The following is a 15,932-nucleotide window of genomic DNA, read 5'->3' on the forward strand; positions in this document are numbered from 1 at the left end:
TTGTCATGGAAAGGGATAAGTTCCCAATCTGGAATAACGAACACAACCAAGAATTAAGATGAGATTAACTTAGTAAACAACTCCAAAGGGTTGTGTCTTTGTAGCTTAGTGATATTTTTCTGGAGAAATTTAGTACAGGTGATTTAAGAATTTAAGATAGATTAGCTTGGTAAACAAATCCAAAAAGTTAGGTAAAGAGCGCATTAATTAATTAATTAATTTAATTAGCGTGTAGTTTACTAATGGGGAAGTAGTTATCTCCGTGGTAGTTTACAAATGCACGCCACCTTTGTTTTATTTGCTTTGTTGGACTAAGCTAGCTGAACTTCTACGGTGAAAATATATGTGACGACCTAATTGGAAATTATGATACTGATAAAAACATTTTATTTTCACATTTTTGTGGCTCTAATAGGACGGGTTTGTCATTAGATTAGGTCAAAGTCATCACAATAGGTACGACATGGAAGAATCCAATCCATAGAACATTTGGGATAGCGACATGTAGTTTTTCTTTTCATTAAAGGAGAAATTGAGAGCATCTGGAACCAGTTTCATCAAAGGAAATTAATTATCGGTGACCTTATCATTAGTGATGACAGCAACTAGAAATGCTCGAATTTCATAATGGATATCTAATCAAAAGGCTTTGGAGGAGACATGAGCGAGGGAACAGATGTGGCAGGTAGGGGATATTCCAAGCACAAACAATAAAAGATTCTCTCTTAGCAAGATGCTGACATTTTTTTTTTCTCCTGCCCTTTTGGATTGGTTTAGATTAGTCAATAATTATTTGGTAGGGCAATATGAACAGTACAGTGTACATCCACTTGGCCGTAGATGACAGTAGTAGTCTTGGTTTGGGCTAAATGGGCCGAATGGTTTGGATTTTCCAATTGGATCAGATTTCAATGGAATAAGTTCACCCGAGGACCCTCAACTTAACAGCGAGATTTTTTAGTCCCTAAACCACAAAACCATAAATGTGTACCCCTAAACTCACACAAACCGTTTAAAGAAGGTCTCACGGCAGTATATGTGGGTGGTTTCGCTGACGTGACATCCTAGTCAGAAAAAAAAATTAAAAAAGTACGTGGGACCCACATATCAGTTACACATCGTTTTTTCTTTTCTTTTCTTCTCTTCTCTTTCTCTTCTTCTTCGAGTGAGCGCGATGGGCAGGCGGCCATGGGCGATGGGCGGGCGGCGGGCGAGTGCGACGGCGGGTCCGCGTCCAGGATGGCCTCGTCCTCCTCGTCGTCCACGTGCTGCTCGTCGGCGGCGAAGTCGAACTCGTTCGTGGGGACAGAGGACTACGTGGTGCCGGAGATCGTGGCCGGGAGCAGGCACGACTACGCCGTCGACTGGTGGGGCCTCGGCGTGGTGCTGTACGAGATGTTGTACGGGCGCACGCCGTTCCGGAGACGGAGCCGGCGGGAGAGCGGCAAGCCGACGCCGCTGCGCGACCTCATCGGCCTCCTCCTGGAGAAGGACCCGGGCAGGCGGCTCTGCGCCCACGGCGTGAAGCGGCACGCCTTCTTCCGCCGTTCATCCTGACGCCTGACGACGATGATGCTGGCGCCGCGGCCGAGGCACTGGACATGGAGAAGGTGCTGCACGAGGATGAGAGGAGGCGGTCGGCGCGAGGGCGAGCTTGGCCAACGCGGCGGCTGCGGGAAAGGAGAGGAGGCGGTCAGCGCGACGGCGAGCTCGGCCAGCGCGACAATGGCGGGCTGGCGGCAGGAGAGAGGAGAGGAGTGGCGCGCGGCGCGGCGCCCGCCTCCTCCCTCTCCAAGCGCTCGCCGACCTCCTCGACGGAATCCCCGCCCTGCTCACTGGCCTCCCCATCCCCTTCCTCTCCGCCAGCGCCGACCACATCGCAGCCACCGCCGGCCACCACGACAGCCGCATCTGGCGCTCATCCGCGCCCGCCGCTGTGCCCGCTGCCACCCTCGCCGCCACGCCGCGCGCCGCTCCTCTCCCCCGCCGGTGCGCCACGCGCTGCTCCTCTCTGCCGCCAAGCTCGCCGTCGCGCCGGCCGCCATTTCTCCTCTCCCGCCGTCGTGGCGCCGTCGAGAGAATCAGGAGAGGAAAAGAGAAAGAAAAGAAGGGATAAATGTGGGCACGCACCATTTCCTCTCATTTACATGTGGCCCGACATATTAATTTTAATTATTTTTCTGACTAGGATGCTACGTCAGCAAAACCACCCATATATACTGCCTAGGGACTTTGAGTGAACGGTTTTGTATAGTTTAGAGGTAGAGATTTCTGGTTTTGTGGTTGAGGGATCTCAAAAAATCTCGGTGTAAAGTTGAGGGACGGCCGGTGAACTTATTCCGATTTCAATTAGTGGAAATGGATTGAGGCGACTAACAGGCTGGGAAAATGATTTGGTCCACCTTATTTTTTTAGGGTGGTCCACTTTAATTTGGTCATATAATTTCAGAATAAATTGTCTTTAGATCTCTTATATCGACGTTGAGTTTGAATCACATCCTTGAACCACAATACCAGAAATCTTGAACCCCTGAACCCCCAACTCCACCAACTTGTAAACCTAGGTTAACGTAGTTCCTCTAGCAGTATAGATGGTTTTTTGCTGACATGGTAAGTTGACCTGGTCTACTCCTGCTGATTAAGCGCTTACGTGGCAAAAACAAAAGTGGACCAAGTCAATCAACACGAGTGGATCAGGTTAACTTGCCACGTCATCATTGCCACGTCATCAAAACCATATGTACCGGTTCAGATATATCATTTAAACTCGATGTTAAGAGAAGGGACCTAAAGTGAACTTATTTCTATAATTTCAGGTTCACAATGTTAGCGAATTGGGGCAACTAAATGGGCTCAAAGGAGAACAGGTGCTGCTGCTGGCCATGGCCTATGTGCTGCTTCTCTTTCTCCTTTTTTCCCCTTCCAGCGTGCTGCTGCTCGTGGGTACTGTCAGCTCTCCACTCCCCTGCTTCGAACGACATGCTCCTCCACTTGTCCAGTCCAATCCATCCAAACGGCTTATTAACGGTTAAATCCCTATTACTTAAAACCTTCTAAAAACCGCTTTCCTCTCATAAAAACTGATATCTAGAAAACGACCATAGTTTAAAAAACCAATCAACCCCCACCCTGTTCAAGTCCTTTCACTAAACAGAATTAACAAACTGTTGCATTGCACGAACCTATAACTAGTTTACCCTGCAAACTCCACTCAACTTCTCAGACAACATTAGACTTATTCCCCTGCCTTGAGCAACCTGCTTCTCCACTTTCCAGTCCAACCCATCAAAACTACTTATTAATAATTAAAAAAATAATTTATGGTAAAATTTTTATACAAGTGCAACGATTTAAAAGCAAATGCTAGAAAATAAACCGTGACAAAAAAAAAAAACTTCAAATCAACTCTAAAATTATGTTTTTAAATTTAAATTTTCTCTTATGCTTATAAAAGGCTAAACTATGAGGGTAATTATCTTCCATACTCCAGGATTCACCCTCTTGATATTATTTTTATTTGAGTAATTTGGTTATGATTTCTATTCTCACTTTTTTTCAATTAAGAGAATTGTTCATGTATTATATACTTTATTTATGTAGTTTATTGAAAAGGGTTCAGGTAAAAATCCTGCGGCCCACAATTGAATTCTCAGGCAAATCTCTTGCACATTCATAAAAAAAAATTTCGACCTCTAAGAGTGGATTTTCTCAGTTGGGCTCAACAGATGAGGAGGATGTACTGGTGCTTGAATGCATTTATGAATTGTTTAACTATATTTTGTTTTGGGCCCCAGTACAAATGTATATATAGGATACAGATTTTATTAATGTTGTATTCCGGAACTTAGAGACGATCGACGGTTATATAAATTTTCATCAATTTTAATTGGAGATTTACTAATATAATTGCTCTTTAAATAAATTGTATTTCTTCCTTTCTTTTGTGGCTTTATAACGTGTCTTCTCTTTATCTTTTGTTAGATACTATTATGCACAGTTTCTAAACCATACATATGTAATAAGTGGCGATAGCAGATGCTGGATTTTATCTATTATCTAAAAAATATTTTGGCCCATATATACCATATTGGAGATAGAGCTGGTCGTGGTTTATCATATTATCTAAAATAAATGGTTTTATTATATTTTCCCTAAATTCCAGTAATTCAATAAGCTTGTAAGTTGCAAAAACTATTTATACAATAAAATAGCCATGTTGGTATAGAAAAAATAGTTAATGAGCTATATATGTATATAGATTCATTAACATATATAAATGTGGACAATGCTAGAAAGTTTTATAATATGACACGGAGGAAGTAGCTTTTTAGCAGCTAGATCAGTGAGTACTTGAGTAGCGTTATATCCACCACTACACATACATGAGTGTGTTTTCGAATTTAATGAGGTTTTACATATTTATTATCAGCCTCTGTCTTTTGGGCAATGTTAAATTAAAATAAACACAATCATGAACATTTTGTGATGGTGTGCATGCGTAAGCCCCCTTTATATAAGTAAGAAAGAAATTACAGTCACTCTTGTATAATCTCTTATGCATCTACCTAGCAAGCTCACTTCAAAAACCACTTACAAGTTACAAACACATGTACAAGTTACAACTTCTAAGTGCAACTGAAGTGAGAAAAAAAAAGAAAGACAAAATCGGATATATATTTTTTCGTAGTAGTAACTTCTAAAACAAAAATCACATCAAAATTGTTTCGTACAGTATGCACGTACGTGTGACGGCTCTATACCGGCAAGAATGGTTGCAGGTCGACGACCATGACGGTGATGTCATCCCGGCTCCCTCTGCTCCTCGCCATGGCGACCAACTCCTTGCACGGGTCCGTGCTGCCGGCCACGTGCACGCCGCTGCCGGCGGCGGCGGCTGCTGCGGCGGCGACGGCGTCGACCGCCTCCTGGTTGGACACCTTGCACCAGAGGCCGTCGGAGGCGAGGACGAGGAAGCGGCAGTCGCCGTCGGCGGTGAGGCTCACGCGCGCCGTCTCCGGCTCGCACGTCACCCACTGCTTCACGCCGGCATCGCCGAACGCGCGCGACACGGCGAGGCTGTCCTGCACGCGCCACACCCCGCTGCCGCCGCAGCTCACGTACCCGCCCTGAAATGCATCGCACATACATTAATTGATCGGCAACAGCGACGACTAAGTGCTTGTTTGGGAGCTTAAAATTCTTAAAATTCTAATAAACAGTTGGTTAGTAGTTAGCTTATCAGAATTTAGAAAAGCTGGGTTTCTCGGCTTCTGTTTTCTAGTTCATTTTCTGGTTTCTACAACTAGAATTTTTTAGAATCTATACTAAAAGATGGACTGTATAAAAGCTTTTGATTTTAGGAGAAACTGCAGTAGGTAGAAGCTCCCTAAATAGAACCTAAATCGAGCTCACGCGCGATCATGGCGGACGGAAGCCATTGAAAATCTTGCAAGAACCATGCATGATATATAGTTGTGTACCGTGCTCTCGATGCGGAGGCGCTCGTCCTCGCGGCCGGGGGTATGGTCGGAGGTGAGGGCGGTGGCGACGCCGCCGCGGCTGCCGAGGACGGCGCGGCAGTCGCCGACGTTGGACACGTAGAGCTCGCCGTCCTTCACCAGCGCCGTCGCCGCGCACGCGCCGCCGCGTACACCCTACACAACAAGCAATAATGTACATCAACATTAGCTAACTAATAATTAATTAATATCATCAAAACGAAGTACGTCAGTTGCACATTTCTTTTGTACTAATTAATATATATGTGCTTTTAGTTGTACTAGTACCGAAATAAAATACTTTTAATTTTAGCATGTCAACTATATATATGCATATATGAAATGCTTTTCTACAAGATTTCCTAAATTAATTAACGGATTTCATAAATTTCTATCGACAGAAATTTGGGAGAAAAACATGCGATTTTTGAACCCTTAGGTACGCTTTGGGCTCGCATGTGCAGAGGTACGATGCAGCGATGTCGGACGCGAGTACGGCCATCTGTAACCAGTCACCCCGTGCATATTTTTTCGCTTTGAATACACAAAGTTATATAGCTATAATATAATTACACAATATAATTATTATTTAAAACTATTTTTTAAAAAACTGTCTAATACTATATAGGTAGTCCCTCCCTTGATAATCACAAGATAGAGCTATCGTCGTTCATAAAACAAGATATAGCTATCGGTCGATGTCGGCCACACCAGAAGCAACACGGCAACGGAACTCAATTAATCTGGACCGGATTACGGATAAAATTAAAGGTTGCAGTACGTGAATGCATGCGTAACGTGGCCATCAACACCATCGGCATCAAACCTGCCTCAGAAACAGACAGCTAAAAATGATAGCAGGTTTTGAACCGTTCAAAGTTCAGATGCTAATTCATGCAAGACCTAGTCGTCAAGCCGATTAATAAATCGCCAACTAATTAATCAACAATAGCGGCAGCAGCAGCAGCGCAGTTGTATGTCGCTGTTGCATCGCGTATATTATTGGTACAGGTACAGTTGTATGTTAATTTCTAATTAAGATTAATATAGTGTTGACATGCATGCATGTGCACATTATGCAATCAAGCAGCTAGACGTCATTCAGTCGCTCCGTTCTGTTCCCTACACAGTAAGCCATTTTACATTTATCAAAAGTTAAACTTACCTAACTTTATCAAGTTTATTTATTAAAGATCTTTTATAAGCAACTAACATATACAACAGGTCAAATTAATTTTATCAAATATAATCCACTATCATTTATATCTTGATATATGTTACTATAGATGATGATGATTCTTTTTTATAGTTTGGTTTATCACAAAACTAAAATAATGACTTACAACATACGGAACAGTAACTGTAGTTGACTAATATACCTGGCTCAGGAACTCGCTGTCCGTGGTCAGGTACGCAGCCCTGATCGCCGCCGTGACATCGTCCTCTTCTTCTCGACGTTGCTGCGACGGCGATGATGAGCCAGCTGCTTGATGTCGGCTCATCGTCGTCGCCGCGGCGGCGGCGGCGGCGACGACATTCTTGCCGAGCTTGTCGGCGACGAAGTCCACGGCGGCCCGGCCGCCATGCCCGTCGTACACACCGTAGAACGCCTGCAAAATCAGACGTACAGATCATCAGAGTCTCAATTAGTGGCTGTGGCTCTGCGTGTGTAGTACTGCTGTATTTTGATTACTTAACCGATGCTCATTATTACTCTTAATTGTGTACTGACGAAAAATATTGAAACTAATTAATAATGTGAACGTCTTGAACCAAGTTGTTGCTGCTTGAAGGTTTGATCAACACGTTATGCGTTATTGTGTATATATGCTTCTTGAAACAAATGATGCACTTTTGGAAGTTTCGTGGCTAAGCAAAATGGAGACCTGGTAAAATGCGTCGTTTTATTAAAAAAAAAAGATTCTTGTCTGGAATCAGCGTGCGTTGCATGTGGGTCGATGAACGTGTTGCCCATGCTATCCCATTTTTTTGGGAGCCCACAAGTTTTCCACTATCTGTCTACCCTATATATATATATATATATATATATATATATATATATATATATATATATATATATATATATATATATATATATATATATATATATATATATATATATATCTATATATATATATATATATATATATATATATATATATATATATATATATATATTGTTGTTGTTTATGGCAAATTGTAGGTCTTAGTATTTAGGTTAGAATATGAATGTCCTTATCAAGGGAAGTTATACAAAATATTTTGAATGTGTATATATGTACTTCATATAAATTTGCTGCAACAAGTAGAATTGCTTATGAGTAATAGAAAGCCATGCATGTTATATCTTTTATAGTTGATTTTCAATGCACAGAGACAGAGCTCTGGAAAATATTCAAGTGCACTGATTTAAATAGATATAAATAAGAATTAAGTATTAGCGTTATATTTCTATAAATAATATTATCATGGTGCCTAGTTACAAGCTTGAAATGATATCTTTGTCAAGATCATGAGCCCTAGAAAATATTCAATAACAATCTCGGTTTTAGGTTAATTTGCGGCATTTGGTTTTGATCAGATCATGAAATCACTACATATTAATGGAAGAGCCTGATGCTGACAATACGCCATGTAAGAAAGAACAGGGTTACTAATATATTGTAGTATTGTACTACGGAGAGTGCCTAAATCATTGTTGATCACTTTGATATAGCTTGAAGCCTTGAAGTGTGTTGATTCAAAACAGTTAGGAACAATTATTACATTAGTTTACAGACTACAAATTCTCCTTAATTTAGGCAAGATAATAAACACATGGTCTACAAAAATTTTGATAGTATTTTTAAGAATTGTAGTTACTTCAAATTTTGTAAGCATGCCAAACATATACTCTTTCCCCCCAAATAGTTACCCTTTTGCCTTTACAAGCTTGAAATTCTATTTTGTCAGGACCAGATCGAGCCCTGAAAAATATTTGTTTTAGCTAGGTTTGTGCAATTTTGGTTTTGATTAGATTATGGAATCACTATATATAATAAAAGTGTGTTGATTCAAAATAGTTATACTGGTGTATTTTGTCTCTGTGAAGAGTACTAATCCTTCGTTAATTTATGGACCTTGAATTATCCTTTTAGGAAGATCAGAAGACGGCAAATAATCCATACAAATTTCTGTTCTATTTTAAGCATTTCAATAAGTAAAACTGTTGTATAGCCACGCTAATTGCTTGATTTGTAATACACCAGAACAAAAACGCTTGGAGATTTGTGCAACTTAGCTTTGTTGGGATCATAGAAGCACCATATATCTGAAGAAATTATGTTTATCCATATTATCTACTATCATTCATACCACCTTGATCTATCTTCATACCTCTTTGTCTCTTAATTCATTTTATAATCGCCCCCCAAAATTTCCAAGATTCAAATTAGTTTGATCCTAATTTTTTGAGCAAATTAATTAGACATAAATTTACCAATTGGGAGCCTCCTTCAATCTTGTGACGAGTGATCACCCCATATCCATCCTCCATTGCATGCCTGACCCCTCTCCTGCTCGCCAGGCAGAACCCCTCCCCCTTCACCTCCGTCTCCGTCGCCACGTCCGTCTCCCTCCCGCCGAACGGGTCCACGCCGCCGCGCGCCACCGCCACCGGCGCCGCAGCCGGAATGACCAGCCTCGGCGGCCTCCCCCTCGCCGCCTTTGTCGACATCGCCGGCGCCCTCTGCTCCTGGTCGGTGCAATTCCTCTTGAACGCCGGGAGCACCAGCGCCGGCGGCGACGGCGGCGGCGGCAGCTGCTGCTTCTCGCTCTCCACGTGCACCTTCGTCTTGGCTCCGCCGCCGCCCCACGCCGTCGTCGGCGAGCCGATGAGCCCGGCGGTGGAGAACTTGGGCGAGCAGATTGTCATGAGCGCCCTGCCGAGCACGCGCGCGACGACGGCGACGACGGAGCAGAGGATCTCGACGCCGCAGAGCATCGCCGGAGATATCAACGACAGCGGCGACGGAAATGGGCAGCGCAGCAAGGGTAGGGTTAGTTTGGTTTCTTGGTTGCTATTTGTGGCGTTCGCGCTCGGTAGGGCATATATATAGTTGCCCGGAGCGAGAAGTGGAAGAAGAAGTCGCGAGGTTTGACCGGTCAAAGGATATATCCCTTTTTATCTTTTTCTTTTTTGAAATTTGTGTGTGAGGACGGTGATGGAAACCATCGAATTACTACTACCTGTCACTTTACGCTTTGCTTTGCGTATTTGTCACATGCAATTAATTCCCTTTTTTTTCTCTGTGAGTCTGCGAAAAGGTGTGGGTTTTTTTCCTTCTGTCTGGCAAGTACACACTGTTGAATTTTTCTTGTCAGCTGGTGATTTTAAATTTGGTTTGTGCAAGTTGTGGAAATTATGGAGTAAAGGCATGGTATTTTTGTATGTAAGGAGAGGGGATGGTATATCGTACACAACTTGGTATGCATATCTTGGACAATGTCGGTCTTTGCATTGTTAAACCACATAATTGTAGAATAAATTTTTTGAACAAGTAATACTCCCACTATCCAAAAACTTATGAATTTAAGCTGCTATATCTCAAATTTATATATTTAAACACTGAATTTAAGTCACAATATTAGGTTTATCGCAAAACTAAGTATTGTGGAGGTTCCATCCTCTGCATCACCTTGATAATAAAATAAATATATATTTTTGCAATACCGTTCATTAAATATGTTGTTTTGTGATAAGTTTAACATTAACTATGTTGTTTTATGATAGAATGACTTTAAATATGTAATGTTGTGATATTTTTGTCAAAATATCTTTTTATAGTTATGTCAAAAAAAATTTGTGATAGTATGTGGTAAATATATTTTTTCTATATTGAAATGAAAAAAAAAGGATGGAAACAGAGGAGGCACGGTTCGATTATCCTTCAATTAATTAAATCTATTACGCCATTGCAACTTATTAACCATATAAGTTTGATTCCAACACAATATTTATATATATGCTCCCCTAAAAAAATATTTATGGATTTTGTCATATAAACACCAACCTGATTTCTCCATGTTTGACTTAAAAAAAATAGAGCATTGCGTTAATTCTGATATCCAATTTTGATGCCAACCCAAAGGTTTAACCGCAATTACCCACACGCATATATAGCTAGCATGAATGGTGTAGAGATGGCAGCGGGGAATTTTACATGAGAAAATATATCCAAATCCCAATCTTTATGGGCTAGAAATTTTCTGGTCCCCATCTTGCCAACTGCAACGTGGAACATTTTTACCTCCCGACCAGCACGGGGAATTAAAAATGTTCACTAGGCCCACGTCCTCATTTAAAACATCATTTATATCTCAAATATCAATATCTTTAATATATACACATATCATCCACACTTTATATATTAATAAATTATTATATACCCACTAATTAATCCATATGGCAAGAGACACAAGGTTATCATTCATCCATTATACTGATCATGGCTCGGTTTGAATCTTTACGAATGTAAAACTTTGCATTGGATTTTGACCCTAATTGGGTCGTCTCTGCAAAGAATTGGGATAGGGGATGGAGGGCCACCCCTGCTCCCGCCAGAGACCCGATTGGGACACTTCTCTCCCTTCATTTGATTCGTTATGGAGAAGCAATTGCAACCATCTTAGCTAGTCTCTAATGAGAGAATTCATCACGGAGAGAACGAGGACCATAACATCTCTAAATGGACGTTGACGTTGGAAAGGGTAAAACCTGATCATAAAACACACACACGCATGTGCATGTAAAAATACACATGACTGTTCAGGTGTGAAATAAAGAGAAAAACTGTACATCTGCCGGTGCCAAATCCTTCAGGGCGAAGAGTTAGAACCGTTCAAAAACAACCGGCAGCTGCTAATAGTACTCGACTTGGAGACACATAAGCCATCAGTCGGCAAAACATCTCAGCTATACGGCAATTCAAGAAAGCAGCGGCGCCGGCGAGCTTGGCCGGCCGCCGGCCGCTCGCAGGACGACGAGCAAAGCATATACAGTACGTTGTGTGATCTGCAGAAGAAGTCGTCGTCGTCGTTGCAATGTTGCATATCAGTGGTTGTGACCGTCTTGGATGACGAATATGCATGCGTACGTGGCGTTTTCCGATGATGATGAGAGTTCGTTAATTTGTAGCTTTGGGACTTGGGAATTTGCGCGCGTGGTTGGGACTTGGGAGTTGAATTGACCGCGCGCGGCGGGGGAAGCTGGATCTTGGCATGTTGACCAGCTGCCGACTGATCGAGGTTGGATGGTTAATTAATACTCCCTCCGTATACAGTATGACGCCGTTGACTTTTTAACCAACGTTTGACCACTCGTCTTATTCAAAATTTTTATGCAAATATAAAAATACTTATGTCATGCTTAAAGAACATTTGATGATAAATCAAGTCACAATAAAATAAATTATAATTACATAATTTTTTTATATAAGACGAAAGGTCAAACGTTTGTCAAAAAATTAACGGTGTTATACATTAAAATACGGAGGGAGTACTATTTCTCTCTTCCGAGAGAGAAGATCGTGCTCTGGTTGACTAGCTGGCTAATTACTTAATTAATTTTGTTAGCTAAGGCTTGCCAAGCAAGAAAAATACAATGTTTTTCAGTCATAAGAGAAATTAAAGTTCAATAGGACACATTCTAGCTACTGGCAATAAAATATTATCCACATCAGTAACAAATATTTTTTATTGTATACTTATCCCATCCGATACTAGAATTAGAATTGTGCACACACACACATTAAGATAAGGTTCTTTTTCTTTCTTTACCCTCCTACAATGGCTTAATTACTTAGTTTACTCCCTAAACACATTTACCTCTTTTTATAATTATATAAGCTATGTTCCAACTTATGAAATGCTAGATAGCATTATATATCCCTTATCACCGTTTACATAGGTTTGCAACACCGATGTTTGATTTAAATATAAAACTATCATAAAATTATTTTAGAAGTATATTTGACATAAGTTCTCAACTATGCATGGTTGCACGACAATTTTAACTTATAATTGTTCTATAAAGAGGAAAGAAAACGATAACTGTCATTAGTTAGAAGCGTAAAGTGAGATGTTTTAGTAGCTAGGAGAGAGGGTGTGTTAATTAAAATGAGCCAGAAAATATTTTAGGAGTTAAGTGCTGCTCCAATAGAATAGGATAGCGGCTAAAATAGGTCATTTCCTTCTAATAACCTATTGATTTAAAGGAAACATATTTTATATACGATCCTGAAATTTGTTAATTTCTGAGCTCAAACGTCAAACGCATCGAACTCTGAGCTATCTGAGCAGCCAAAACCATTATTATTATTTTTAATCTGCGTCCAAATTTAATTAAAGTGTTTTTTATGACAAAGAGATAAAGTACCATCTTACTCCCTTCATCCTAATTTGATCATTCTCTGAGGTTTTTAGATCTTCCCAAATAGATCAGTGTCTGTTTATTTATTCGTGCAGAAGTGAATGATATCGTTGTATGTCTGTTTTTGTTTATGTGTGCAGGAGCACATGCAATCGTTGTATCTGTTTTTTTTTTCTGTGTAGAAATAACTATCATTGTTGCATGCCTTGCATACTCATGTGCATGCATAGTACAACACGTTGGTCGATGAGGTTTAATTTTCAAAGAAATAATGTTGTTTTTCCTATGATCTCGGTATCATTTGTGAATATGATGACTAAATTGGATATGAGAAAGTAGTAGCTAGTAGCCTAGCTATCTGAGACACCGTTGTTTAATGTACAAATCATTAAATGACTCCAACAGGTTCTACAAAAATTCAAATGTCTACTACTAAGACCTAGATAAATGCATTGTATGAGAGCGACGTAATGTATTCACACTTTACAGTTAGTTCACGAAAGTTGTGTTTAAAACTAAATACTTCCTCAATTTTCATATTATAAGTCACCTTTAGTTAAAATTTGTTAAGTTTAATTAAGTTTGAAAAAACTAGCAACACTTAAAACACTAAATTAATTTCATTAAATCTAATTAAGTTTAATATATTTTAATAATATATTTGTTTTATGTTGAAAAAGTTACTATATGTTTGTTGCTTGTTTTATAAGATTGGTCAAATATAAAGAAGTTTTACTTAAAAAAAGTTAAAACAACTTATAATATGAAATACGAGAGTAAATTATACTACTATTTGACAAGTTCATTAAGTTTTCTTTCCTTTCGGACAATAAGTAATTTATCTTAGATTGAGTACTTTGCGTAGCTAAAGCATTGTAAAAAAAGGGTCATCTACTTTGCGTAGATTAGTACACAGTTTTTCACTGGGCTTATCCCGTTGGCACAAACACGTTGATACCAAAACAACATACTCTCATTAGATCAAAACCCGTCATATATATCACAAACATAAGAGCAAGTGCAACAAAATTAGTAAGCGGCGCTAAGAGACTATACACGTTTGGTAGTCCAGATGTTCTTTTTTTAAAAAACGAACCACACAAGATAGTGCGCGGTTTTATATTGATTAGTTGAAAAAAAGACCATATATAGCTTTATGAGGCTATAATCAGGAAAGAAAAAAAACAACCACACACGTCTACGGTAAAAAGAACCCCTATAAATAAAAAAAAAACAGCCACACCACACGCCTAGACAAAAAGAACCCCCGAGAACAAACAGATCCCAACTACACTCGACTTCATCCATGTCTTTGGGTTGGAGAGGGAAAGGGCGAGAGAGAAGATGGATCCATTCTCCCACACACGCAGCCGTCAACATGGTCATCTTGTGGCAGTCAGAAGCACCACCGCAAGAGGACAAAAATCTGCACAAGAGATTGGAGAGGACAAAAGTCTGCACAAGAGATTGGTTGGAAATTATTGTTTGGAAACGACGTCTCTAGGAAGATCGCAACGTCGAAGACACCGCCATCGTCCTTGATAACAATCCGGCCCAGGTGGGGTTGGCCGAGGCCCAATAACTTAAGGTTGCCCGGACCCCAACAGTTCATAGACACACCCACTCGGGGAAATGCCCAATCTCTCTAAAAGACTAGTCCAATAGGGGAAGGGTGGCTCTCCCTTTTAAGGTGGCTTCATCCTCCCAAGCTAAGCAAGGTAGGATTATTCAGAGGCTCACACTGTCACCGCCCGCCTTTTGCGTCTTTGCCAGCGGGTAATAGTGGAGGATGTCCTCATCAGTCCTAGGGCTCGGTGGGTTAGATATTAATAGTGTAGTATATATTTATAGCTATTATATATGTGAGTAAACTATTAAATTAACTATAAATGTCATGTTAATTTCTGAAGCTAGCAACCAGTTATGCATAGTCAAACTTTCTCTTGCGATATCTGCAGGCTGGCATAGCCACTTATTACTATTGAATAAGTAGTGGCCTAGCTCGCTGATCCGGAGTAGAAGACGACGATCTCATGCACACAATCATATAGTAGATGAACAATGAACATGGATATAGGGAGAGGCATCACAGCTTTATTGCTTTCTCAGATGTGGATACATCAACCAACCTCTCAAGCCCTCTCTCTCAATATATATACCCATAATAGGAAGAGTCCTATTAAGATACGTTTCCATATATTTGGTATGAGCCCATATTTATCTCTAGCAGGAGATAATAGTTTCATAACACTCCCCCTTGGGCGAATACCACGCTATACACATGTCTCATTAAAAACTCCATCCAAAAACCCAGTAGGAGAAAAGGATAGGAGAAAAGAGTACATCGTACACGCTAGTTATATTGCACTTGCTGCCTCGTTAAAAACCTTGCGTGAGAAATATTCAAGTAAAAACTCACTAAGGGAAAAAGAGTACAATACACGATCTTCTTGATCGCATAATCTTTAAGATCGACTATTCTTCATAAATAGCTAATGATCTATATGCTTTATTATATTAATCAACTTAGATTAACACAACAATATAGCGGTAGTAACCTTCAAGGTAAATTATCAAAACAATGATTAATTTGATTAATTCTTGGTAAAACAAATATAAGACTACCAAGTCTTAAGTATGATAATCAATGTTTAGCATATATGCTCCCCCTCAATTAGACATCCATTGAAACTTCCATGTTCCAATGTCATAACCATATTTTTATTAATGTGTAAAATAATGATAATAAAATTACCACAATGTTTAATCTTTCGTTTACTTATTTCATAAGTTCTACTATGAACATGAGAAATAAATCAACGTATAGGAGCAATATGTATAACCACTTATTCAAATGTGCAATACAAACAAAGTTTTATCCTTACGGAGGACTATGGGAAAATAAGTTGCAACGATACACATATGCGGTATGTATAAAATAATTAGCTCAATACAAGAGGTTAAATATTATGCAACTTTCTCTTAGTGGATTTATCAATCATTACCAATTTGATTGTCTCACTAAT

The 15,932-nt window shown here is 40.0% G+C and overlaps 1 protein-coding gene across 1 annotated transcript; it reads right to left on the reverse strand.

The window, feature by feature from the left end:
* Nucleotides 1–4,486: 4,486 nt before the first annotated feature.
* On the reverse strand, nucleotides 4,487–9,558 carry LOC127757725 (probable protein phosphatase 2C 77). Its single transcript, XM_052283292.1, has 4 exons — nucleotides 8,977–9,558; nucleotides 6,878–7,108; nucleotides 5,481–5,654; nucleotides 4,487–5,126 (listed from the first exon to the last, which is right to left on the reverse strand). The coding sequence occupies exons 1-4, from the start codon at nucleotides 9,478–9,480 to the stop codon at nucleotides 4,755–4,757; spliced, it is 1,281 nt and encodes a 426-aa protein (XP_052139252.1). The 5' UTR covers nucleotides 9,481–9,558; the 3' UTR covers nucleotides 4,487–4,754.
* Nucleotides 9,559–15,932: the final 6,374 nt, after the last annotated feature.

The sequence above is a fragment of the Oryza glaberrima genome, chromosome 12, assembly GCF_000147395.1.
Source record: "Oryza glaberrima chromosome 12, OglaRS2, whole genome shotgun sequence".
In the NCBI taxonomy this organism is placed as follows: Eukaryota; Viridiplantae; Streptophyta; class Magnoliopsida; order Poales; family Poaceae; genus Oryza; species Oryza glaberrima.